The 25,623-nt window shown below is 37.0% G+C and overlaps 1 protein-coding gene across 3 annotated transcripts in view; it reads left to right on the plus strand.

Annotated features, from left to right (window-relative positions):
• Positions 1–1,939: 1,939 nt before the first annotated feature.
• ARK2C (arkadia (RNF111) C-terminal like ring finger ubiquitin ligase 2C) overlaps positions 1,940–25,623 on the plus strand; it is a 166,496-nt gene continuing 142,812 nt past the window's right edge. For 2 of the 3 annotated variants that reach the window (XM_053701075.1, XM_053701076.1), the window contains exon 1: positions 1,940–2,556. In XM_053701075.1, the coding sequence (XP_053557050.1) occupies positions 2,496–2,556 (61 nt within the window). In that variant the 5' untranslated portion in view covers positions 1,940–2,495. Of the gene's footprint in view, positions 2,557–3,867; positions 5,365–25,623 lie in introns of those variants that run through there. The other variant, XR_008400594.1, reaches the window with a different exon arrangement.

A 25,623-nucleotide genomic window follows, 5' to 3' on the forward strand; every position in this document is an offset into this window, starting at 1 on the left:
CTTGATATCCTTTGTTGAAGAGCATAGCTAAATAGGCTCAGTAGCTGCTGATTGGTGGCTGAACATAGATGCCTCATGTGATTGGCTCACCCATGTGCATTGCTATTTCTTCAACAAAGGATATCTAAAGATTGAAGCAAACTAGATAATAGATGTAAATTGGAAAGTTGTTTAAAAATGTATTCTCTATCTAAATCATGAAAGTAAAATTTTGGCTTTCATGTCCCTTTAAATAAATATATAGACATCCCAACCTGCAAAAACTCATTTCAGGGAGGCGGCTTCACCTGCTACTGCGCCGCCACCCCTCCACCCCAGTTATATCAGTTATATATTGGACCCCTTGAAACCCTAAATAAGATAGAGACTTATCATTAAAGTAGCTTCCCACTAAAGTCACATTAAAAAAGTAGCTTTATTGCACAACCACATACAACAAACCTATTTTCCAGTGATCGTAAGCTTGTTTAATTTATTTTAGAATACGAAGTTTAATTACGTGCAGTAAATAAGGTAGTATTTGTGATTTATTTTATTAAAATAAGTGGGTGCTTTTTGGTTACTGATGCTTTGAGGGTTCTATAACGTCCCAGGAACTAAAGGCATTCCTTAAAGAAACACTTTTCCAGATTTGGGCCACATTGGATCATGGTACTTGGAGTTTCAGGGAGATTGCATTCCATTTGCTGGCATCAGGGAGCCACTATTACAATCAGGGAGACTCCCTGAGCTTAAAGGGACAGTCTAGTCAAAATTAAACTTTCATGATTCAGATAGGGCATGCAGTTTTAAACAACTTTCCAATTTAGTTCTATTATCTAATTTGCTCAATTCTTTAGATATCCTTTGTTGAAGAAATAGCAATGCACATGTGTGAGCCAATCACACAAGGCCTCTATGTGCAGCAACCAATCAGCAGCTATTGAGCATATCTAGATATGCTTTTCAGCAAGTGATATCAAGAGAATGAAGCAAATTAGATAATAGAAGTAAATTAGAAAGTTGTTTAAAGTGACATGCTCTTTCTAAATCACGAAAGAAAAAAATTGGGTTTCATGTCCCTTTAAGGGAGAGTTGGGATGTCTGTATATATATATATAATTTTGGTAGCCCAAAGTCAGCTCCAGAATATAAAAGGGAGCTAGCTGAGACATATGTGTGTAGCCACCAATCTTCAGCTAGCTCCCAGTAGTGCATTGCTGCTGATAATATGCACATATGCTTCTAAACAAAGGATACCAAGGGAACAAAGTAAATTAGAAGTGAAGTATTTTAAAAGTGCATGCACTCTCTGAATCATGAAAGTATTTCCCTTTTAAATGTTGCTTTGTGCCCTGGAGTTTGAGAACCCACATTAACATTTAATTAGTGAAAATATTTGCTGTACTACATCCCCTTGCTCAATAGAGAATAATGCACTTCAGCAACTCCTAGTTTTTTTCATAGTAGCAGATGGGTCATTTTTTTTTCCAAAGCCAATTGATCCTCCCTAAATACTACAGTAATCAGAGACTAATCTATTGATTTTTATGGTCCTAGAAGTGACAATGGGAGGGACTGTGCATGTATTTAGCATTCACTATTACAGGGGTGGGGGGGGGGGACTTGTTTTATTTTTACCTTGCAACATTTAGTGCATTTTAAAGATATTAAAACATGACTTTTGTGATGTTGCCTTATACAATGCAAAATATATCCATGACCTAACAAATAACATTGCTTGAGTTGTGCCAATTTAATAGTTTTCTGTAAATATAAATAAAATAAGGCATTTTTCAGTAAATAATTTAGAATGAGCCCTCGTTGCAAGTTTCCCGCGTGTGGCACAGATAGAGTCTGTCAGGTGCAGCATTACGTCACCTGCTGCTATATTTAGTCACATATTCAGCACTGAGCCGCCTGCAGCCTCGTGTGACCTCATGGCAATATGCAGCTAACGAAGCCACTACAATGGCGGGCACCCATCCCTGTCACCCCTATATGATGACACAGAAATAGCCTATAACTGGCACAAGCAGCAGTTTGTCTTGTGTGTAGTCTGCAATAACAACCTCTTATGACCCCAGCACTTTTGCAAAAATGAATGAGCCAGTACAGAGATGGGCACCACTAATGGTCACCCCTACATGACATATAGCTGCAGCCTCCCATTGTCTGTCCCTGTGTAACAAAACAAATCCTCCTCATACATAGCAGCAACAGCTCTGCCACCAGCCTGCCCTCCCCCAGCCTAGCAGCCATTGGCTGGCCCCTTTTGTCCTGTGGGAGAGGCCGTATAAGAGAGCTGCCTCCTGCTCGCAGCCCCCTCCCTTTGTGCATCAGGCAGCTGCAGCACATTTGAATGTATAGAAAAGGGATTTGCAGGGACCATTTCCATGGGCCATCTGTCTCCTAAGCAGCAGGAACAGTCAGAGCTGGAGCCCCACCATCATCCGTCCCAGGATAAGCCCTGCTAACCAGCACCAGGATCCCACAAACAAGCCGCCCCAGCCAGGATGGTCCTAGTGCACGTCGGATACCTTGTTCTTCCAGTTTTTGGCTCTGTGCGAAACAGAGGTATTCTATTCTTCTGCATTATGTGCTGGGAGGGGGCTCTGTTGCTTTGCAATGAATGCATCGGTGTGTGTCTGGCAATGGGGTTTGCTTTGTTGTGCACTTAGATAAATCAGGGAGCTGGATATATATATATATATATATATATATATATATATATATATATATATATATATATATATATATATATATATTGTGTGTATGTATATATATATATATCTATCATATGTGTGTGTGTTATAATATATCTAAAATAATAGATCTGTTTGTTTTTCTTATTGCATAAACATCATTTTTTTTCTGATGAAATCAAATTTATCTGCTTACACGTAGTCCTTTTTTTTTGCCTGGATTTGTCATATATATATTTTTTCCTTTGTTCCATTTTATTTCAAGCTGCTTTAGAGGCAGATCAGATCCTTTTACCCTTTGTCATACACAGCAGCTTGTTTTTAACCCACTAAGCTTTTATGCTTAGATCATCTGCTGCTGTTTGCTCTTTAACCAAATTAATACTCAGAAAAAAACAACCTTTATTCCTTTTATTGTGTACATTTTTTTGTATTTATTTTTGAGGTATGGTTTTGCTGGGGATAATAACTAAGGCTCACATTCATAGGGTTTGTTATTAAGAAATGAGGTGTCTGCTGTCCCTAGTAATATCCTAATGTATATATTGGCAAGGTGACACATATACAGCCTCCCCCCTCTAATTGTCTATATGAAAGCTTTGGCCAATGCAGTATATTAAGAAGGAAGCTAAGGATTTTTTAGAAATTCTTTACTATTAATTACATTTCTAGATATCTGACAACTGAAAGGTATCACAACTTGCAACAAATTTACTAAATCCAAAACCCAATCTACTCCATTTTGATTCTTTTAGGCAACACTATTTCTTGTTTATGACACCTTAAATTAAATATATGGGGTTTAACATAACGTGTGTGTGTGAGTGCAAATGACTATGTATGTATATTGCTATATTTACTTAGATTTGCTATTTTCTCCTTAATTTCCTATATGTTATAATATCTGAAAATGATGCATTTAAATACAGAGCTGAGCCCCATCTTTGCTAAGGAAGTTAGCGCTTTGTTGCTTTCCAATAATCGCTTAACCTCCTTAGCATGGATATATTTATATATTAAGTAAATTTAGCAAAACTAGCCAAAGCATTGTGTTTGAATTTAGCCTTCCAAAAAATTAACTTAATAATATTGTAGACCTTACAAAAACTAAATCTGTCTCTTTTGACTATGGGATGCTGACATTGTACATTTATCAATTCTTTTTGTTTTCTTCATTGTGTAGCACAGTGAATGATCTACATGCTGCCTTGTGATGTGGTCCCTGCCTCTGCATTTAGCTGTATTGTGACACCCCCTCTTAACCATTTCCTGTTTCCATCTGAAGAAGGCATTGATCTTTATTTAAGCTGCAGTATTCCTTATCTCATGGCTTGCTTTTTATTTATTATTTTAATAAGCTGATTTTTTTGTACCCAGATAACCCTCACTTTGCATGCAAGTGCAGTCACTCCTGCAATTTTGCTATTGCACCATCTGGATTCATGATTTCATCATTCTAAACCATTATGGTGGCTTGGAGCTGCCTTATCGTATTGGGAATACCCTATACATATTGCTGGACAAGTATTTATTATATTATAGAATATTTTGCACATTTTAAATATAATACATTAAGCGAACATGTTTATTTTCTATTCCCCCCCCCAATAATTGCAGCTTTTATAATCCCTTCTATTTCATAAGGGTGTACTTACAAAGCCTTGCGATAGAGGATACTAATGCTTAAAAATGGAAATCCTAAAATCATAATTTTCTTGTAAAAACTGTAGAGAATGTAACCCTGAACCTGTTTTCTTTTCTTTTTTTTTTAGTTTCATTGTAGTAACATAGACCATAGGTCATTTCAGTAGAGCTGTAGTAAATAACAGACATTTTTGACTTCATCTTGTTTAGCAACTGAATTTACATTACACTGTAAATCCCTGTTAACTGGATTCATTTTGCTCTTGGGAGGGGAAGCTAAATTGTATATTTTTTTCTGCACTCTACAAATTTAGTCATAAATAATATAATAATATACAGACACAGATTTATTACAGAGTGCTAAGGCAGTTGTATTATATTGGGTGTATTTGTGTAGTCTTTCTTGGGGTTAATAAATTAATGCACATTTACAGTTAGTAAATCTTAACCAGTAATGGGAACTGAGTGGACCGTATCATTTTTATTATTTAGTACTTTAAGTACAACAGCTGATTGATTCTTTAAAAAGCGTGCGTTACCTCCTGCGCTTCGCTTAATATGATGTCCACCCCATCTGCTAATCTCTAGAATGCTGCCCAAATTTAAAAGCTTGGCTTGATATTATTTTGAAGCTGCATAGCAAAATGTGTTTCCACTAAACAGGGATAGCATTTTTTTTCTGCTGTGCTAAAACTACTTCCTGTTATTTTGTGGATAATTTTCTGTATCTGAAATCCTTTTGGTTGTGGATCTTCCACCTTTTTTTCTTGTACTAAGACTGAAGCATGTTTTGTATTTTTTTACATTACCTAGTTTCTGATGTAAATCTCTCCATAGAGACGTACCCTGCTGAAATGTAATGTGCTGTTGTAGCCTATACATCTGCTCATTGTATGCTGCTTTTTGTTCTGTTCGCCCCTCCATAGCATGGTGGGCCTTGCCTTTTGTATTGTGTGCATGTCAACATGGTTACACACAGTTTCACTAATACTAATCCAACAATCTTTCAATAAAGAAACTAGTATTCCTACATTAACCTAGTGTGCTTTTTCTATTGCTGTTTCCCCACTCGTTTCCTTTTCTTCTACATTTGATTTCCTTCTTCTTCCTTTATGTAAGTTCAGAGTGAATGATTATATGGTACCATAGTTATGGGAAATTTGTGATCATTAAAGCCCCTATGTTTTGTTCATATTGTTGTACATAAACATTTTGAGAAGGAAAAAAAAATGCTCACACCATTGTCTGTTTCCATTATTTTGTTGCACAGAATTGCAAATGTGCAGTAACCATTCACATTTGAGTTCTGTAATTGCTGGCTAAAAAATGCCCCTCGTAAATTATTAAACAGGAACAATATTAAACATCACTCAGAAATAACACTTATCTGTTTTGTGTTATCTAATGGTAAAATTGTATATGATTTCTTCTTACGAAGTAGAGGCCAATAAAAGCAAAACACACAATGGATAGCCTTTCTCCTGTTATTATCACCTAAAGTTGGAGTATGTCAATGGTATGCTTAAGCCACACAATATAATATTTTAGTGGGATTACTTTTCAAGCCTTATAGAACACAATCTATAATTCATGTTCCTTCACTCTGGAATTGGTCAATTTACTTTTATAGACATCTCTGCGGGCAGCTGTATATCAACTGTTCAGAAACATCTTGAATTTCTCAAAACCACTCACAAAGCGAATAGTAAATAAATATTACTCCTATATACTCTGCCATGTATGTTATTACCGATAAGTAATAAGAGTATTATGACGGTGAACAATTTAAAAAAAACAATTGTTGGCTAGTAATGTGTTTCTTAAAGGTATGAATATTCTCTTCCATTACAAGCATTTCCGGTTTATTAGATATCATCAATATGACGATAGGAAAAAATACTGATACCTTTTATATAAAATATAAGCTCTCTATAAAGTCAAATACAATAAAGGGGCAAAAAAATAATGGTTTATGCTAACATTTTCATGTGTCTACTTATTTCATATATCTTCTGCATTACAGACCTGATTTTTCCCTTCAGGTGCAAATCCTGTTCCATACCACCTTATTTCTGCTCTTTTTTTATGTTAATCTGGAATTAGGAAGCTTAACTGTCTGTTTTGACCTATGCACACACTCACTGCGCATAAACACGTGTTAGCAAAGGACAATGTGCTTTACCTTGCATGAATAGTAACATGCATGCATTAAGGGGCTGTTCATTTCAAAATGTTTTTGTTCTTATTTCTCACAATATTCTCACTTCCATTTGGGGTAAAAAAATAATCAGTTAACTGCCAATCTCAGAATATACCCCCCCCCCCAAAGAAAAAAAAAAATGGGTTGAATTTTTACTATTTGATAATTGCACATGCAATGGACATCCCAAGGTCAATGGGAAGGCAAAGCAAGCTGTTGTATTTTTTTTAATGCAAAAAATGTATATATACACTGTTCCTTCACAATTTTAGCACCACTGTGGTAGAAGCAAGAAACTAGTGAAGATATACTGGTTACTTTATTTCTGAATGAGCAGAAACATTTACTGACTTGCTATAAAATATGTAGAATTCTTGCAGTTTAGGAGTTTGGGGAAGCAATTGAAGGATACACATTGAAGATGGTACAACAAGACAAAGACTCATTTGATACGTAGATCATACAGAGTTCGGCTAGATCTGCTAGTCTGATGTGTGCAAATGATTAGTCTGACACTGGGCATTTTCTGACTGATTAGTAAACTTTCAACCATAAAGATACAGGGCCACAATTGCACGGAAGTCTCACATAATGGAACTGTTGCACTGACTAGTCATCATTTTCATGCTTTTTAAGCATGTGACATTTATTTTTCTATCCATTTGCAAACATTTGTTTAGCTTCATTTAGTGTTACTGTGTTTACCATAAAATATTCAGTTGCCCTCAGTAAGTAAATACAGGTCTGCGCTTTCTCACATAGATACACGCAAACCTATTTTAAGGTAACCCATACTCAAAAGAGCACATGAAGAATATCAAAGGGGCGTAAAAGTGTAGAAAGAAAATGCTTTAATATGTTAGTGTATTTTATAATTGAGCTACTGCTTGCATATAACTGTTTTAACCACTTAAAAAATGTTAGTCACCTTCACATCAGCAATGCACTATTGGGAGGTAGCACTACACATCTGCTGAGTCAATAACAAGAGGAATGTGTGTAGCCACCAATCACCAGCTAGCTCCTAGTAGTGCATTGTTGCTCCTGAGATTACCTAGGTATGCCTTTCAGCAAAGGATTGTTGAAAGGACTGTGCCTTTACAAAATTCAAAAGTGTTGTACAGTTTTGAATATTATAGCATGTTTGCACTACACTTGTATTTAGGGTTGTCAGCTGTTCTCCACAGAAACACTGGTCAATATGTCTTCCAAACGCACAATCACAGTCCTCTCTATGGATCCCACTGTGCACATTTCTTCCATAAAGTGGTGAGAGTCCACAAGCCATTACTCCTGGGATTCAACTCCTAGCCACTAGGAGGAGGCAAAGATTCCCAAAGCTCTAAAGACACTTAAAGGGACATGCCAGTCACAATTTAAATGCCTCTCTGATATTCTAGTCTTTTCTTAGCCTCACAGGATGAAGGTGAAGAATTGAGTTGCTCCAGATTATTTTTTGAGGGCTCCTAAGATCGATTTGAGGCCAATTTTCCTTTCAGATAACTTTTTAATTCTACCCCTTGGCTGCCAGTAACATTTGAATAAATAATTTTACCTCTTTGGCTGCTAGTAACGCACATAAACATAAGTGATTTCAGCTTTGACTATGCCCTCATGTCTTCCTGCTCTTTAATTGTAATGTGTTGAGGCATAGGAGGCCATTTGCATTTAGCTAATACTCAAGTGTCCAGTATTTTTGTGACGATTATACTGGACTGTTCAGTTGAATTCTTGACACCTGGTAACCCTACTTGTATTAGCAAAAATACTTCTCGTAAAATTAATTACTGTTTAAGTTAAACTAAGGGGCCAGCAGTCTTCTCTTCTAACACACAATGAATGCCAAATGTTTTCAAGCACTCTCTAATAATTTCTATGTATACAAAAAATACAACCAAAATATTTCTTTTTTTCTCTCTCTCCACAAATACTTTATTTGCATTAAAAATAATTAACAATAATTCCAATGAATCAAACCTTTTCTGTGAATACTTTAGGCTGATATGTAATTTTACATTTTTTTTTTTTATTCACGTGTTGATATCTGAGTTAAAGGGACACTGAACACAAATTATTTATTTCATGGTTCAGATAGAGCATGACATTTTAAGCAACTTTCTAATTTACTCCTATTATCAATTTGTCTTCATTCTCTTTCTATCTTTATTTTAAAAGCAGGAATGTAAATCTTAGCAGCCAGCCCATTTTAGGTTCAGCACCATGGATAGCGCTTGCTTATTGGAGGCTTACATTTACCCACCAATAAGCAAGCATAACCCAGGTTCGTAACCAAAAATGGTCCGGCTCCTATGCATCACATTCCTGCTCTTTAAATAAAGATAGCAAGAGAACAAAGAAAAATTGATAATAGGAGTAAATTAGAAAGTTGCTTAAAATTGCATTCTCTGAATCATGAAAGAAAAAAAAATTGAGTTTAGTGTCCCTTTTTAAAGTAAGTCATGAAACCTGAGACCATCCTAAGCTTACATAATATTGTATAAGGAGAGATTGCACTCAGCACTTGGGTATATCAGTCAGTTGGATTTAGTTTCATGCTCCTGAGAGAGATCAGTAGTTTCTCCATTCAGAATATTGGTCAAACCTGACTGTATTGGTTTAGTCCTGTGATCTTCAGTATAGATTACTGTGCCTGCCACGCACCTTCTTTTTGGCCTATTTTTAGAGAGACTGGGATGAGACATATTGCAACATGTTAATCCCTCGGCTTGTGTTCCAACTAATTGGGATTTTTTTGGAACTCTGGCGTTGATAAGGCTTTTCTTTTTTGTGGATTAAATACATTGGGCCAGATTATGAGTGGAGCACAAACGTTTGCGCGTGTGCAATAAGGGGTTTATCGCGAGAGTTTGCGTTCGTCGGACTTACCACTGGTATTATGAATTGAAAGTAAACGCAATCACTTGAGCACAATCCATGTCCTACCTTATAAGTCGTCCTGCAGCCTCCCCCTTTTGAGGAACTCAAGATCGGACTGGGGGATTTGCCTAGCATTTGAAAAACAAGCAATCGCATCAGTGATCGAGTAATTTCATTTTTGCAGCAAGTGTTTACTGTTAAACACTTGTACTGGGCATGAAGAGGTTAAAGGGATACTAAACCTAAATGTTTTTTCATTATTCAGATGGTCAGGCAACTTTTCTAATTTACTCCTATTATAAAATTTTCTTTGTTCTCTTGCTATCTTTATTTGAAAAATCAGCAATGTAAAGCATAGGAGCCAGGCCAGTTTTGGTTCAGAACCCTGGATAGCGCTTGCTAAATGGTGTTTACATTTAGCCACCAATCCGCAAGCGCAACTCAGGGGCTGAACCAAAACTGGGCCGGCTCCTTAGCTTACATTCCTGATTTTTCAAATAAAGATAGCAAGAGAAGAAAAATTGAAAATAGGAGTAAATTAGAAAGTTGCTTAAAATTGCATGCAGTTTCTGAATGAGAGAAAAAAATTGGATTTAGTATCCCTTTAATAAAAATAAGAACAAGAACAATAATAATGTAATTGTTTTGCGTTTGACTATCCCTTAATATTGTAATTTTGTTAGCAAAATTTGCTTTTGCACTCCACGCATAAACCTCTTAACATTCCTCCTGAGTATTGATAGGTTTATCTCTTTTTTTTACTGAATGACTAATGGCTGAAATGATTATTCATTTTACGTATGTATGTATGTATTTGTGTGTGTGTGTGTGTATGTATGTGTGTGTGTGTATATATATATATATATATATATATATATATATATATATATATATATATATATATATATATATATATATATATGTATATATATATATATATATATATATATATATATATATATGTATATATATATATATAATGTATATATGTACACCAAATGTGTATAAACCAGGAAAAATATACACGTCACGCTTTGTATTGTGTACACTAAGTTTAAACCCGTAAAACAGCTGTGAAAAAGCTGCAACATCACTGGTCTGTGAATGTTCATTGATACAATAAAGGTAAGGCTTTGAAGAAAGCTGTAGGGACATGAGCAAAAAAACAAACATTCTGTTGCAGTTGGGTCCAGCAGTTTAATCTCTTTTTAAAATGACCACTGTTTTGAGAACGAAATTATGCTAAGTTGCAACCAACCCCCCCCCCCCCCCCAACAAGTTTGTGTTATTATGTTGGCATACGGTGCCACTCTAGGGTATGTAGCCTATGTTTGCTATAGAAGCATATGTTTGATAACAGAAAATCAGCAGTAGACCCATCTAGACTGTACCTTCTTACAGCGCTTGATAAATCGTTTTGTCTGGTTTATAACATTTTAAAATGAATCTGGTTATACAGATACACAAATTATTTGGTTCCTGATCTTCTTCTCACTTTGATTCCTTGCTGGAAATATGTCACTTGACTTTAAAGGGAGATTCCAGCCAAAATTGGAATCCACATTTCAGTTCTAAATATAATCATTTTTGTAATATATATGTATTGTATTCTAATGAAAACTATAGCTATTTCAAAAGAGTATTTAAGTATGCACTGGTCACACGCATTTTTTTTTTAAAAAAGGGGTCTTGCTCAGAAAGCCTAAGGTGCGTGTAATGACTCAATTTGTTAATTGCTGATATGATGCAAGCACCACTGGCGATCTGATCAGCTGCAGTATTTAAAATGTTGGTGCTCTGAGTATACCTAGCTATGCTTCACATGCACGTGCATAGAAAAATGTTAACACTAAAACTGTGATTACTTTTATTAGAAGCATTTTTGCCTATACTTGTATACTGCAAATATGTTTCTATTCAAAGATGTCATTCAAAATATTAGACCAGAGTGGAGCAGTTGATGTAGCATATCTGGATTTCAGCAAAGCATTTGGCACTGCCCCACACAACAAACTAATTCACAAACTATATCTCATTGGTCTAGACTCAAAAATTAAGAACTGGGTAAAATGCTGGCTTAACCACTTAAGGAGAAGGCCTTTTTCAATTTCTTTCCCTTAAAGGGACAGTCTAGTATAAATTAAACTTTTATTATTCAGATAGGACTTTTAATTTTATTCAACTTTCCAATTTAGTTTGATCATCAAATTTGCTTTTTTCTCTTGGTATTCTTAGTTTAAACTAAACCCAGGTAGGCTCATATTCTAATTTCTAAGCCTTTGAGGGCTGCCTCTTATCACATGCTTTTTAAATCTCTTTTCAACACAAAGAGACAGAAAGTACACGTGGGCCATATAGATAACACTGTATTCAGGCACAGGGGGTTATTTAAGATCTAGCACAAACCAATGCTAAATTTAAGACAATAGATAATAAACAGTCACAGTCATGTGATCAGGGGGCTGGAAGAAGGTTCCTAGATACAAGGTAATCACAGAGGTAAAAAGTACATTAATATAACTGTTGGTTATGCAAAACTGGGGAATGAGTAATAAAGGGATTATCTATCTTTTAAAACAATACAAAATCTATGGTAGACTGTCCCTTTAAGCACCAGGGCTATTTTTACATTTCTGCAGTGTTTGTGTTTAGCTGTAATCTTCCTCTTACTCCTTTACTGTACCCACACATTATATACCGTTTTTCTCGCCATTAAATTAACTTTCTAAAGATACCATTATTTTCATCATATCTTATAATTTACTATAAAAAAAATTATAAAATATGAGGAAAAATACACACTTTTTCTAACTTTGACCACCAAAATCTGTTACACATCTACAACTACCACAAACACCAATGCTAAATAGTTTCTAAATTTTGTCCTGAGTTTAGAAATACCCAATGTTTACATGTTCTTTGCTTTTTTTTGCAAGTTATAGGGCAATAAATACAAGTAGCACTTTGCTATTTCAAACCATTTTCTTTTTTCAAAATTAGCGCTAGTTACATTGGAACACTGATATCTGTCAGGAATAACTGAATATCCCTTGACATGTATATATATTTTTTTAGAAGACATCCCAAAGTATTGATCTAGGCCAATTTTGGTATATTTCATACCACCATTTCACCGCCAAATGAGATCAAATAAAAAAAATTGTTCACATTTTCACAAATTTTTTCACAAACTTTAGGTTTCTCACTGAAATTATTTGCAAACAACTTGTGCAATTATGGCATAAATGGTTGTAAATTCGTCTCTGGGATCCCCTTTGTTCAGAAATAGCAGACATATATGGCTTTGGCGTTGCTTTGTGGTAATTAGAAGGCCGCTAAATGCCACTGCGCACAACACGTGTATTATGCCCAGCAATGAAGGGGTTAATTAGGGAGCTTCTAGGGTTATTTTTAGCTGTAGTGTAGTAGACAACCCCAAGTATTGATCTAGGCCCATCTTGGATATTTCATGCCACCATTTCATCGCCAAATGCGATCAAATGAAATAAAACGTTACATTTTTCACAATTTTAGGTTTCTCACTGACATTATTTACAAACAGCTTGTGCAATTATGGCACAAATGGTTGTAAAAGCTTCTCTGGGATCCCCTTTGTTCAGAAATAGCAGACATATATGGCTTTGGCATTGCTTCTTGGTAATTAGAAGGCCGCTAAATGCAGCTGTGCACCACACGTGTATTATGCCCAGCAGTGAAGGGGTTAATTAGGGAGCTTGTAGGGTTAATTTTAGCTTTAGTTTAGTGTAGTAGACAACCCAAAGTATTGATCTAGGCCCATTTTGGTATATTTCATGCCACCATTTCCCCGCCAAATGCGATCAAATAAAAAAAAGTTCACTTTTTCACAAACTTTAGGTTTCTCACTGAAATTATTTACACACAGCTTGTGCAATTATGGCACAAATGGTTGTAAATGCTTCTCTAGGATCCCCTTTGTTCAGAAATAGCAGACTTATATGGCTTTGCTTTTTGGTAATTAGAAGGCCGGTAAATACCGCTGCGCATCACACGTGTATTATGCCTAACAGTGAACGGGTTAATTAGGTAACTTGTAGGGAGCTTGCAGGGTTAATTTTAGCTTTAATGTAGAGATCAGCCTCCCCCCTGATCCCTCCCAAACAGCTCTCTTCCCACCCCACAATTATCCCCGCCATCTTAAGTAGTGGCAGAAAGTCTGCCAGTACTAAAATATTTTTTTATTTTTTTTAGCATATTCACATATGCTGATGTGTAGGATCCCCCCCCAAACAGCTTTCTAACCCTCCCCCTCTACCTTATTGGTAGCCATCTTGGGTACTGGCAGCTGTCTGCCAGTACCCAGTTTACTAAAAAAAAATATATTTTTTGTTCTTCTTTCTGTAGTGTAGCTTCTCCCCCCCAAAGACTAACCCCCCACCCGCTCCCAGATCCCTTAGATGCTTTTTTTAAATTAAGTTTTACCCCACTCTATCCCTCTTTTATTGAAAAAAAATTATGTAGTGGAGCCGTTCCCACCCGCTTCCACCCTATGCGCACCCCCCTCGACGTCATAGGGCACATCGATGGCCGCCCACCCGCCTCCCACGTCAGCTGCAACCAACGATACCGGGTGGCTCTCTCTGCATCGGATGGCCAAGGGGTGTTATTGCAGGATGCCTCGATATTGAGGCATCACTGCAATAACCGGAAAGCAGCTGGAAGTGATCAGGATCGCTTCCAGCCGCTTTAAACCCCTAATGTCGTACAGGGTACGTTGCTGGTCTTTAAAGACCAGTTTGTGCAAGACGTACCCTGTACGACATGAGTCGTTAAAGGGACAATGAACCCACATTTTTTTCTTTTGTGATTCATATAGAGCAGCAATTTTAAGCAACTTTCTAATTTACTCCTATTATCAATTTGTCTTCATTCACCAAAAATGGTCCGGTAAACTTACATTTTTGCATTTCAAATAAAGATACCAAGAGAATGAAGAAAATTTGCTAATAGGAGTGAATTATAAAGTTGCTTAAAATGTCATGATCTATCTGAATCACAAAAGAAAAAATGTGGGTTCAGTGTCCCTTTAAGGGGGGGGGGGGGTGGAGATGCTCAATGACCTAAATATGTATATCTTAGAGGAGAGAAGGGAAAGAGATGATAGCAACTTTAAGGAGCGAGCTGCACTTAGTCTTATGGCGCGGTCGGGCCAGGCTGTGACTATACAGCTGGCCCGATGCGCTGAGGAAATATAACAGACCCGCTCAGCAGAGAGCGGGTCTGTGAAACAGCGCTTTCTTTTAAAAATTAATAGGGGAAATTATGTTTAAATAATATTTGGCTAATATAATGTTATATAATTCTGCACTATGTGCAGAATTATATAACATTATTTTTAAGGTTTACTGTCCCTTTAAGGTAAAAAAAATTGCGTTACTCTGTCCCTTTTAACTGCCCTTTGCTAAAGGTTTGAAACTCAATGGAGATATAAGGAAAAGTGCAGGCAGATCATTTGCATACAGTTGGTCATGGGCATCCAGAGGGGGAGGGGGAAATGATCCAAGGAACTTTGTTCTTTATATACAAGTATAATCAACCACCAATAAGACTTTGGTTTTTTTGCTTTTTATTATGTGCAACTTTGTCATACCACACACACACACACACACACACAGAGAGAGAATTACATTTTTATGAGCATACAAATTAAAAGAAAATACTTCTAATTTAAAAGTTACTTCGTTCTTTTGGTATCATTTGCTGAAGAGCATATTTAGGTACGTGGAACGTGCATTTGGCTGGGCGACTGTATGGCAGAAGTATTTGCAACAATTTATAACATTTTAACAAACATTGTGTTCATGTCGTGCTGAAAACACATGCACTCTTGAGCCTACCTAGGTATGCATTTTAACAAAGGATGGATACTAATTAAACAAAGCCAATTTGATAATAGAAATAAACTGGATTTTTTAAGTTGACTTTCACGTCCCTTTAAACTCTAAGAACCAGTGAGAATTAATAGTGACCTCCTGTTCCAAACTGATGTAACGGGGCTATATGTGATCGAATGAATACTTTGTATGAGCACGCTGTATTTTTTTTTTACTTTGACTGCACGTTGTGTTCTAGACATACTGAGTATTACTTCACCATCTGGTGCATTTCATCGTTACTAAGTCAGTATAGTTAATTGGATCCGCATTTACATTAATAGGATACAAGGTGACTGAGGGGAAATTCTCACAACAGTTGGGGAATTATGTACTTAATTTTTTTATTCAGCTCTGGAGGGGAAAAAAATAGTGACCACCTTTCATGAAAGTCAGCATTACAAAAAATGTACCTCTCATAATTAACCATAGTGCAGTGTGTGACTGCTGTAGTTAGTACTTTGTATGCTTAAATGGACTTATATTTATTTTAGATTTTTATTCCTGGTCCTGCTGCCTTAAATTGTACTGTACTGCCTGTCTCATACTATGTAACCACACCAGAGTAGATTAAATAAGGTATTTTATTTTTTTTTAGCACCTTTTAATACAATACAGCAAAAATGTAATACTTATGTTAAACATAAAATTAAAGTGTTTATATTTTGTGTCCTTTAAAACAAGATTTTAAATATTGCTGAAGAATTAATGATCACTTCCTTTTAAGCAATTAAATAGACAAAATACAACCTCTCACACACACAGTGACACAGATTTTTATGAAGGTTTTAGGGTAATTTTCTTTGACGCTCCATTGCCTTACACAGAAGGACTAAAAATAAACTGAATTGATCATCAATGGAGAGAAATGCAGCAATTTGAACAATTAAAGGGGCACTCAAGTAAAAAAAAAAACTTTGATGATTTAGAAAGTTTTAAGACCCTTTCAAATTTATTCCATTATTTGCACATTCTTTTTATATTAGCACTTTCTGGGGAACAAGATCCTACTGAGAATATGCACAAGCTCACAGGGTATAAGTATACTAGTCTGTGATTGGCTAATGTCTGTCACATGATGCAGGGGGCCGGAAAAATGGAGAAAAAAAATCTGCTTATTTGAAATTCAGAGTAGGTGTTAAATCATTATGTTTTTATTATGCACTTATTAATTATGCAATTCTACTGCATTGAGTGGTGCTTTAAGTGGACGTGATTGGTGAAGTTTTGTCAATTTGTTTTAGAGTTGTGTACATTTTAAACAATGTTAACAGGTGGCAACCTAAATACTTAAATATTATAATATGACATTAGTTGAAGGCTAAAAAGATCTTTAAGTGTATTTTAGGAGTATAAAATCTCTTCCATTCTTGTCTTGCCTTTGATTTAAGCATTGATGGTGATAAATATATCAGTGAGTCTTAAAGGAACATACAACACATTGTAATCACACAACTCTTCTGTTGTCTTGCAACAAATGAATGTACCAACCAAATGTAAAAAGTTTATGAATGCATCAACACTTATTGCGTTTTTCAATGGCTAAATTCCCCAGTACTTTCCTTGCCAATCTTGGCTTGTTACCGGACAAGGCTTGCAAGTGTGCAAATAACAGCCGTGTCGAGTATAGCAATGTTGAGATACTCAACAGGAGATATAAGGTAAGAAGAGAACAGGCTTTTAAAACTAGAATAACTTATAGGAAAGGGACAAAATAAATAACTTTTTTTTTACACGTAATCATTTTATTTTACAATCTCAAAGAATTTACTCTCAGTGTGTCTATTTGTAATGTAGGGTATCAAGAGCTGATGTGTGTATGTTATGTGTAACTTGCACTCACTGTCAGCAACGGCAATATAAAACATATCTGATTAATACAGTTGCAGAATAAGTACATTGATAAAACAATAAATATTAATGTAAGATACTGGTACCAACAGAACCAAGGGCTCTGCTCGTGTGAAACAATCCAGATGGTGAGACTAAACTAGAGTGTGGGATAAGGTTAGTGTGTGTTTCTATAGGACTGTGTGTTACATCTGTGTGTGTTTCCTTTTCACAGTTTAAATCACAAGAATTAGTTTTTTGTTTTTTTATTCTACTGCTTTTAATGTATTGCTCTGCCACTGGTAAATAAAGGTTTAAAGGGACAGTCTACACATTGGTCATCTTAAAGTCTTACTTTCGATTTAGCTTCAAATTTCCTCCTGTACTCTCTATATCGTGCAGCTGTAACAATAAAAAAGTTATTTAAAAATGACTAATTTCCTGGTAACTTTGAAATGGCTGCCAAGCTCCGCCCACTGATGACATCACCATCTGGGCTGTATTTAGGGCTTCGCTAGTTACAAAAGACTCGCTCACTAATTGGATTAAAAAAAACTGTCAATGCTATTCAGCAGAGTGTATAGATGTAGCCCAGACCGTGATGTCATCAGTGGGCAGAGCTTGGCAGCCATTTCAAAGTGACCAGAAACAATATTGATTTTAAAATTACTTTTTTACTGTTACTGCTGCATGATATAGAAAGGGCACATGAGGCTATTTGCAGCTTAATCGAAGGTAAGAATTTAAGATGACTAAGGTGTAAACTGTCCCTTTAATGCTGTAAACGCAAGTCCCAAAGGTAAATATCCCAACTAGTTTGGACAGCTGGGTATCAAGCTGATTCTTTGAAGACAGATATGAAGAAAAAAAAATCAAGAATATATTTTAAACAAAATAAGAACATGATTATGTACAAATCTCAAGCAAAACCATAAATAGTCCCTACTAGCGTTTGCATAGACATGAATAGGTGCGTTTAAACAGAAGCAAGCTCAGCCCATGGAACATAAATCACCCGCTTTTGAAGTCTAGTACTTACTGAGAATGTAGAGCAGGAATTTAGAAAGCCATGGTTAGTTAAACGCTATTCAATGACATGTCATGGGAACTTTGTGCAAGGTCTGCAGATAAAAAACGCCTGTGATATTTACATTTAATGAAGATTGTGCAGTTTAATGATAGTAAAAAGATGCTGACATATCCTCTTTTTCAGACCCTGTACACATGTGGAATGAATAAGAGAGCCCATATTACATTTCATGTGTACCAGCTGAGGTTTTATGCATCTTCTTTAATTAGCTCCATAATTCCAGACCGTTTCTTTGATGGGTGGAGTATAGCAGATGGCTGCCAAGTACTCTTCAATCCCTGTTGTCAGACCCACAGACCAAAATGTCATCTCATTGCCTCTAACATCTTTAATAGGATCCAAGAAATGGGCTGATATATCCAGTATAAAACCACACACATAGCCTGTGTCTAACATTTGTTTGTTAGGCCAATAATTACATATATTATAGACATATTGTATAATAAATACAGTGAAATATGTGTGTTACATATACATTTTTTTCATAGATCACCTGCAAAAAATGTCATTGTCATGCTATGCAATGTGTCACAATTTAGCTGCCAGTGTTCCCTTAAATGGGAAGCAAACACCTTGTAATTACAAGACATTTCTGTTGTGTTGCTATAGTGTAACATATCAGCCAAGTCTTAATAAATAAAAAAATATATATATTTATATATTAGTGTGAGTGTACAGCCTGTATAACAGTGTAAATTTGATGTCCCCTCAAAATAATTTAACACACAGCCATTAATGTCTAAACCGTTGGCAACAAAAGTGAGCAAACCCCTAAGTGGAAATGTCCAAATTTTGCCCAGTTGACCATTTTCCCTCCCCGGTGTCACGTGACTCATTAGTGTTACAAGGTCTCTGGTGTGAATGGGGAGCAGGTGTGTTAAATTTGGTGTTATCACTCTCACACTCTCTCATACTGGTAACTGGAAGTTCATCAAGGCACCTCATGGCAAATAACTCTTTGAGGATCTGAAAAAAAAGAATTTTTGCTCTACATAAAGATGGCCTAGGCTATAAGAAGATTGCCAAGACCCTGAAAATGAGCTACAGCACTATGGGCAAGACCATACAGCAGTTTCACAGGACCGGTTCCACTCAGAACAGGCCTCGCAATGGTCGACCAAAGAAGTGCTCAGCGTCATATCCATAGGTTGTCTTTGGGAAATAGACGTATGAGTGCTGCAGTGCTCAGACCATACGCCGCATACTGCATAAAATTGGTCTGCATGGCTGTTGTCGCAGAAAGAAGCATCTTATAAAGATGATGCACAAGAAAGCCTGCAAACAGTTTGCTGAAGACAAGCAGACTAAGGACATGGATTACTGGAACCATGTCCTGTGGGCCGATGAGACCAAGATAAACTTATTTGGTTCAGATGGTGTCAAGCGTGTGTGGCAGCAACCAGGTGAGGAGTACAAAGACAAGTGTGTCTTGCCTACAGTCAAGCATGATGGTGGGAGTGTCATGGTCTGGGCCTGCATTAGTGCTGTCGGCACTGGGGAGCTACAGTTCATTGAGGGAACCATGAATGCCAACGTACTGTGACATACTGAAGCATTGCATGATTCCCTCCCTTCGGACACTTGGCCGCAGGGCAGTATTCCAACATAACGACCCCAAACACACCTCTAAGACGACCACTGCCTTGCTAAAGAAGCTGAGGGTAAAGGTGATGGACTGGCCAAGCATGTCTCCAGACCTAAACCATATGGAGTATCTGTGGGGCATCCTCAAACGGTAGGTGTGAGAGCACAATGTCTATAACATCCACCAGCTCAGTGATGCCATCATGAGGGAGTGGAAGAGGACTCCAGTTGCAATCTGTGAAGCTCTCGTGAACTCCATGACCAATAGGGTTAAGGCAGTGCTGGCAAATAGTGGCCACACAAAATATTGACACTTTGGGCCCAATTTGGACATTTCCACTTAGGGGTGTACTCACTTTTGTTGCCAACGATTTAGACATTAATGGCTGTGTGTTGAGTTATTTTGAGGGGACAGCAAATTTATACTTTTATACAGGCTGTACGCTCACTACTTTACATTGTAGCAAAGTGTCATTTCTTCAGTGTTGTCACATGAGAAGATATAATAAATTACTCACAAAAATGTGAGGGGTGTACTCACTTTTCTGGGATACTGTATATGTGTGTGTAAAAATATAAATAATCTCCTATAATATAAAAGGCCAAGTGTGTTTGTCCGAAGCTGTCATGCGCAGTAGAGACTGCACAAGGACAAACACTTGTCCTTCAACAAACTGACCTGGGATGGCTGCTGGCACCTAATCAGTGAAGGGGCGGAGTCTGATCATGACAGGGGTGGGGGCGGCAGGAGATGTCGTGGCTGTCTGAGTGTCTGCATGAGAGAGAGAGCAGCACAAGAGAGGAGATATAGAGCAAAAGAGGGATGAGAGAGCAAAAGAGAGGGGGAGAAAGAGAGACCAAAAGAGGGGGGCAGAGAGACCAAAAGAGGGGGGGGGAGAGACCAAAAGAGGGGGGGAGCAAGCAAAAGAGAGGGTGAGAGAGAGCGGGCAAAAGAGGATGGGGGGGAGAGAGCAAAAGAGAGGGGGAAAGGGAGAGGGCAAAAGAGAGGGGGGAAAGGGAGAGGGCAAAAGAGAGGGGGAAAGGGAGAGAGCAGAAGAGAGGGGGAGAGAGAGACCAAAAGAGAGGGGGGATAGAGAGAGAGAGCAAAAGAGAGGGGGGGGGAAGAGCAAAAGGGAGAGAGCAAAAGAGAGGGGGGAGAGCAAAGGGTGAGACCGCTGTACTGCAAAAAATGGCCCATGTACACGGACTTCAGGACTAGTATATATTTATTTGAATTGTCTTGCAGTTGTTATCTGATAAAGCCAATTAGGGACCGATATGTAGCATTGTTGGCCTTGACAGGTCAGCATGGTGCATTCCAAGTTCTGAAAATTCGAAATTGCTAAATTACATTAAAAGGGGTGCAAAATAAACTATGAAAATATATTAATTACAAAGTTGTTTCATTATTCATACCTAAACATGTTATATAAAAATCTTATGTTTACTGTCCCTTTAGTCTGCATGAGTACCTAGTAATAAATTTGTAGATTATCTTCACAAAGTGTAGAATTTATGGTAAACATTGAGTATAATATCATTAACCTCACGCAATATATGCAAGATGGAGGGAAGTAGGGTGATATAACCAGAGAATAGAGGGATACTTCTGTCTATGATCTAAAGCTCTCATCAATGCTGCCAAGTCTATCAAACCATTTTAGAAAGGCAAATTTTATCTTCAGAGCTGTTTACCTAACTATGCTCAGTTCTTATGTAACAGACACATACATTGTAATATAATGCTCAAAAAAGCCCCAAAGATCATGCTTGATTTATTTCCATGCCGGCAGGCCCCATATGTTCCCGCTCTATAGGCTTGGAGGAATACTAGTGAAGTTTTGCATTACGCCTTATTCCGCCACCACAGATGATAGGTTGAGACAGACAGATAAAGAGATGATATTAACGATGAGCTAATATCACAGTTTCTCAATACTCATAGCTTTAAATTTACAAATTGAATGTAGTATTTTTTTATATCTTTTATACACATACATCTTTAATTTCTCCTTACCAATGTCCTCACATCTTGCATAACAGACAGATATTGCTTGTCTATGACTAGTTTTAACAGCTGCAGCACACGAGTGAGGCTGTATTCTATTTTTAAATGCTTTCCCTCCCAACTGATATCAATTTTACTCACGCACAAATATACATACACACGCGCGCACATATATACATACTGTAAATACTCAAATAAAACACAAATATACATACATACATACATACATACATGCACACACATATATACATACTGTAAATACTCAAAACACAAATATATATATATACACACACACACACACACACACACACATATATATATATACACACATACACACACACACACACACATATATATATATATATATATATATATATATATATATATATATACACACACATATATATATATATATACACACACATATATATATATATATATATATATATATATATATATATATATATATATATATATATATATACACACATATATATATATATATATATATATATATATATATATATATATATATATATATATATATATATATATATATATATATATATATATACACACACACACACACACACACACACACACACACACACACACACACACACACACACACACACACACACACACACACACACATATATATATATATATATATATATATATATATATATATATATATATATATATATATACACACACATACACTCAAACACATATATATTTTAAAAGGCCTCATATTTGTACCAATAAAAGTTCTATTTACCCAGTTTAATTTAGCAGTGGTATATGCTTGTCAGTATTTAATCGCCCTTTTTTTTTTAACTTTATTATTTCAGCTCTCAGACAAAAATATGATCATTTTATGGGGCACCTGCATTCAAATGACCTGAAAACTATTCACACTTAAGTATGTGGAAGTTACCCAGCTGGTATCTTTCTAGCTGTGCTTACTGCTGTCCTGTATTGAGAGACTGTCTAGACATCAGTAGCCATTGTCTCTATTCAATGAGTTGCACCGATGGATCTCTGTGTCAGATTGTGACCTACAGCCCACAAATCACAATGATGCAAGTGCTTTAGATCTCAGGATGCTATAGCCATCAGATGGGTTCAGGGAAACCAATTCATGACTTGTTCTTTTATGTTCCTCCTTTCAGTTATAACAGCGATGAGCAGATGGAGTTTAGTAGTTAGACCCAAATATAATCCTCCTACCCCCAGCCTGATGTTGGTTCCACAGGACAGATTTGCTTGGTGTTATAATAATGGTTCCTGCCTCTTTATTGTTCCTCTGTAGAAAGGTGATGAACCACTAAGTTCTTAAATCCCCTACTGAACAGTATTATATCTTATTCAGCCTTATCTGGACAGCCAGATGGCTAATGGCAAGTCAGTAACACTAGATCTCTGTGTTATATCCTATCCCTTAACGCCCAAATACAAGGAGACAACAGATGGTCCTTTTTTTGTTTTGCACCATTGTCTAATTCTAAATTTCGAATACACAGAATAAAAAATGTATCCCTTTAATATGCAATATTTCAGGTTCAGCCTTGCATTATATTGTCAGCAATATATATTTTATAAAGACCATTTTCCACACAGTTACATTTTAAATAGTTTTATTATTTCACATGTTCATTAATAGCCATTTTTAATAAGTAAATTAAGTAAAAATTGTTAACTAGTCTTGCGTTATGAGGGGTGCGGTGCTAACGTGCAGTTTTTTCTCACCGCTCACTTACCTGCAGCGCTGGTATTGCGGGTTGTTACAAACCCGGCGTTAAAAGGCAAGAAGTGAGCGTAGAGCAAAATTGAGCTCCATACCGCACTCCAATACCACCGCTGCGTAAGTCAGCGGTGAGCTGGTTGTACGTGCTCGTGCACGATTTCCCCATAGACATCAATGGGGAGAGCCGGCTGAGAAAAAGTCTAACACCTTCCAAAAAGCAGCGTAAAACTCAGTAACGCAGCCCCATTGATTCCTATGGGGAAACACATTTTATGTTTACACCTAACATGAACCCGAGTCTAAACACCCCTAACCTTACTTATTAACCCTAATCTGCCGCCCCCGACATCGCCAACACCTGCATTATACTTATTAACCCCTAATCTACCGCTCCGGACATCACCGCCACCTATATTATATTTATTAACCCCTAATCTGCTGCCCCCAACATCGCTGACACCTGCATTATATTTATTAACCCCTAATCTGCTGCCCCTAACATCGCCGCAACCTACCTACATTTATTAACCCCTAATCTGCCACCCCCAACATTACCGCCACTATTCTAAATGTATTAACCCCTAAACCTAAGTATAACCCTAACACCACCTAATCTATACGATCTGGTTTATTGACAACCCCTGCTAGCGGCCGCAAATTGGCCACAAATCTGCAGGGCGTGGCATTGCACAAGCAGTTCACCAGAACTGCTTGTGCAATGTTAGGCATTCAGCGATGTCTGTCGGACATGATACGCTACAGCATGTCTGTCGGACATGAGACGCTACAGCATGTCTGTCGGACATGAGACGCTACAGCATGTCTGTCGGACATGAGACGCTACAGCATGTCTGTCGGACAGACATTGATAAATCGGCCCCTTTATCTGAATCATTTGACAATATTTGGGTTTTATCTCCCTTTTGAACAAAACCAAAAAGATACACATCAAGCAAGCCTCATTTTCAAGTCAATTTCCAGAATGCTTAGATCCATTTGAAATACTGAAATAAATATTTGAATGTCCCATTTGTTTTAAAGAAACATTGATTTCCTAGGGGCCGATTTATCAAGCTCCTTATGAGCCTTCAGGCTCGGCGGAAACAGAAGTTATGAAGCAGCCATCTAAAGACCACTGCTCCATAACTTGTCCGTCTGCTCTGAGGCTGTGGACAGAAATCAACCCGATCGAATACGACCGGGTTCATTGACACCCCCTAATCTGCAGGGGGCGGCATTGCACCAGCAGTTCACAAGAACTGCTGGTGCAATGATAAATGCTGATAGCGTATGCTGTCGGCATTTATCGATGTGCAGCGGACATGATGCGCTACTTCGTATCATGCCCGCTCACACTTGCATAAATAGGCCCCTTAGTGTTAAAACATTGGTGAAATAAATTAAAAGATAAATATTTGTTTTGCTACAGTATTTCAAAATCACCAAATAGGCATTCTCCATTCACTGCTATTGCTGTCCCACAAACATATCTCCTTAAAGGGACATAAGGCTAAAATGCATTTTTCTATTTTTATATTGCCGATTAATGTGTTTAACCCCTGCACTATTGAATGAAAACACCCTCTGAGGTAATCAGGGGTGACGTGAATAGCCGCAATTCACTGGCCATATTCAACTCATGATAAACACAGAATTGTCACGCTTAAGCTGATTTAACTATGTGTTTTATCCCTCTGAGAGGTAGACATAGGTAAGCAGTATTACCATAATAAAGTTTGAGCGGTAGTCTTATTATATTTCTATAAGCACCAATATATTACATAGCACTATAACATTAGGCAAAAGATTGCAGAGTACAGCAATCAATTACATGAACCATAAAGGGTGGAGGGATCTGCCCAAGAGTTAGCTGCAAACCACCTTTACATGGGATGATCGACAGGACAGGTGGACACGTGAGCTCACAATCTAAAGGAGAGTTGAGGTTCTCATAGGTAGGGGAAACATGTTAATAGTGATATTGTGCATCCTTGAACAGATATGTTTTTTAAGGAGCATTTGCTGGTTGATGCAAGGAGTTCCA

The sequence above is a fragment of the Bombina bombina genome, chromosome 2 (assembly GCF_027579735.1).
Source record: "Bombina bombina isolate aBomBom1 chromosome 2, aBomBom1.pri, whole genome shotgun sequence".
NCBI classification, from domain to species: domain Eukaryota; kingdom Metazoa; phylum Chordata; class Amphibia; order Anura; family Bombinatoridae; genus Bombina; species Bombina bombina.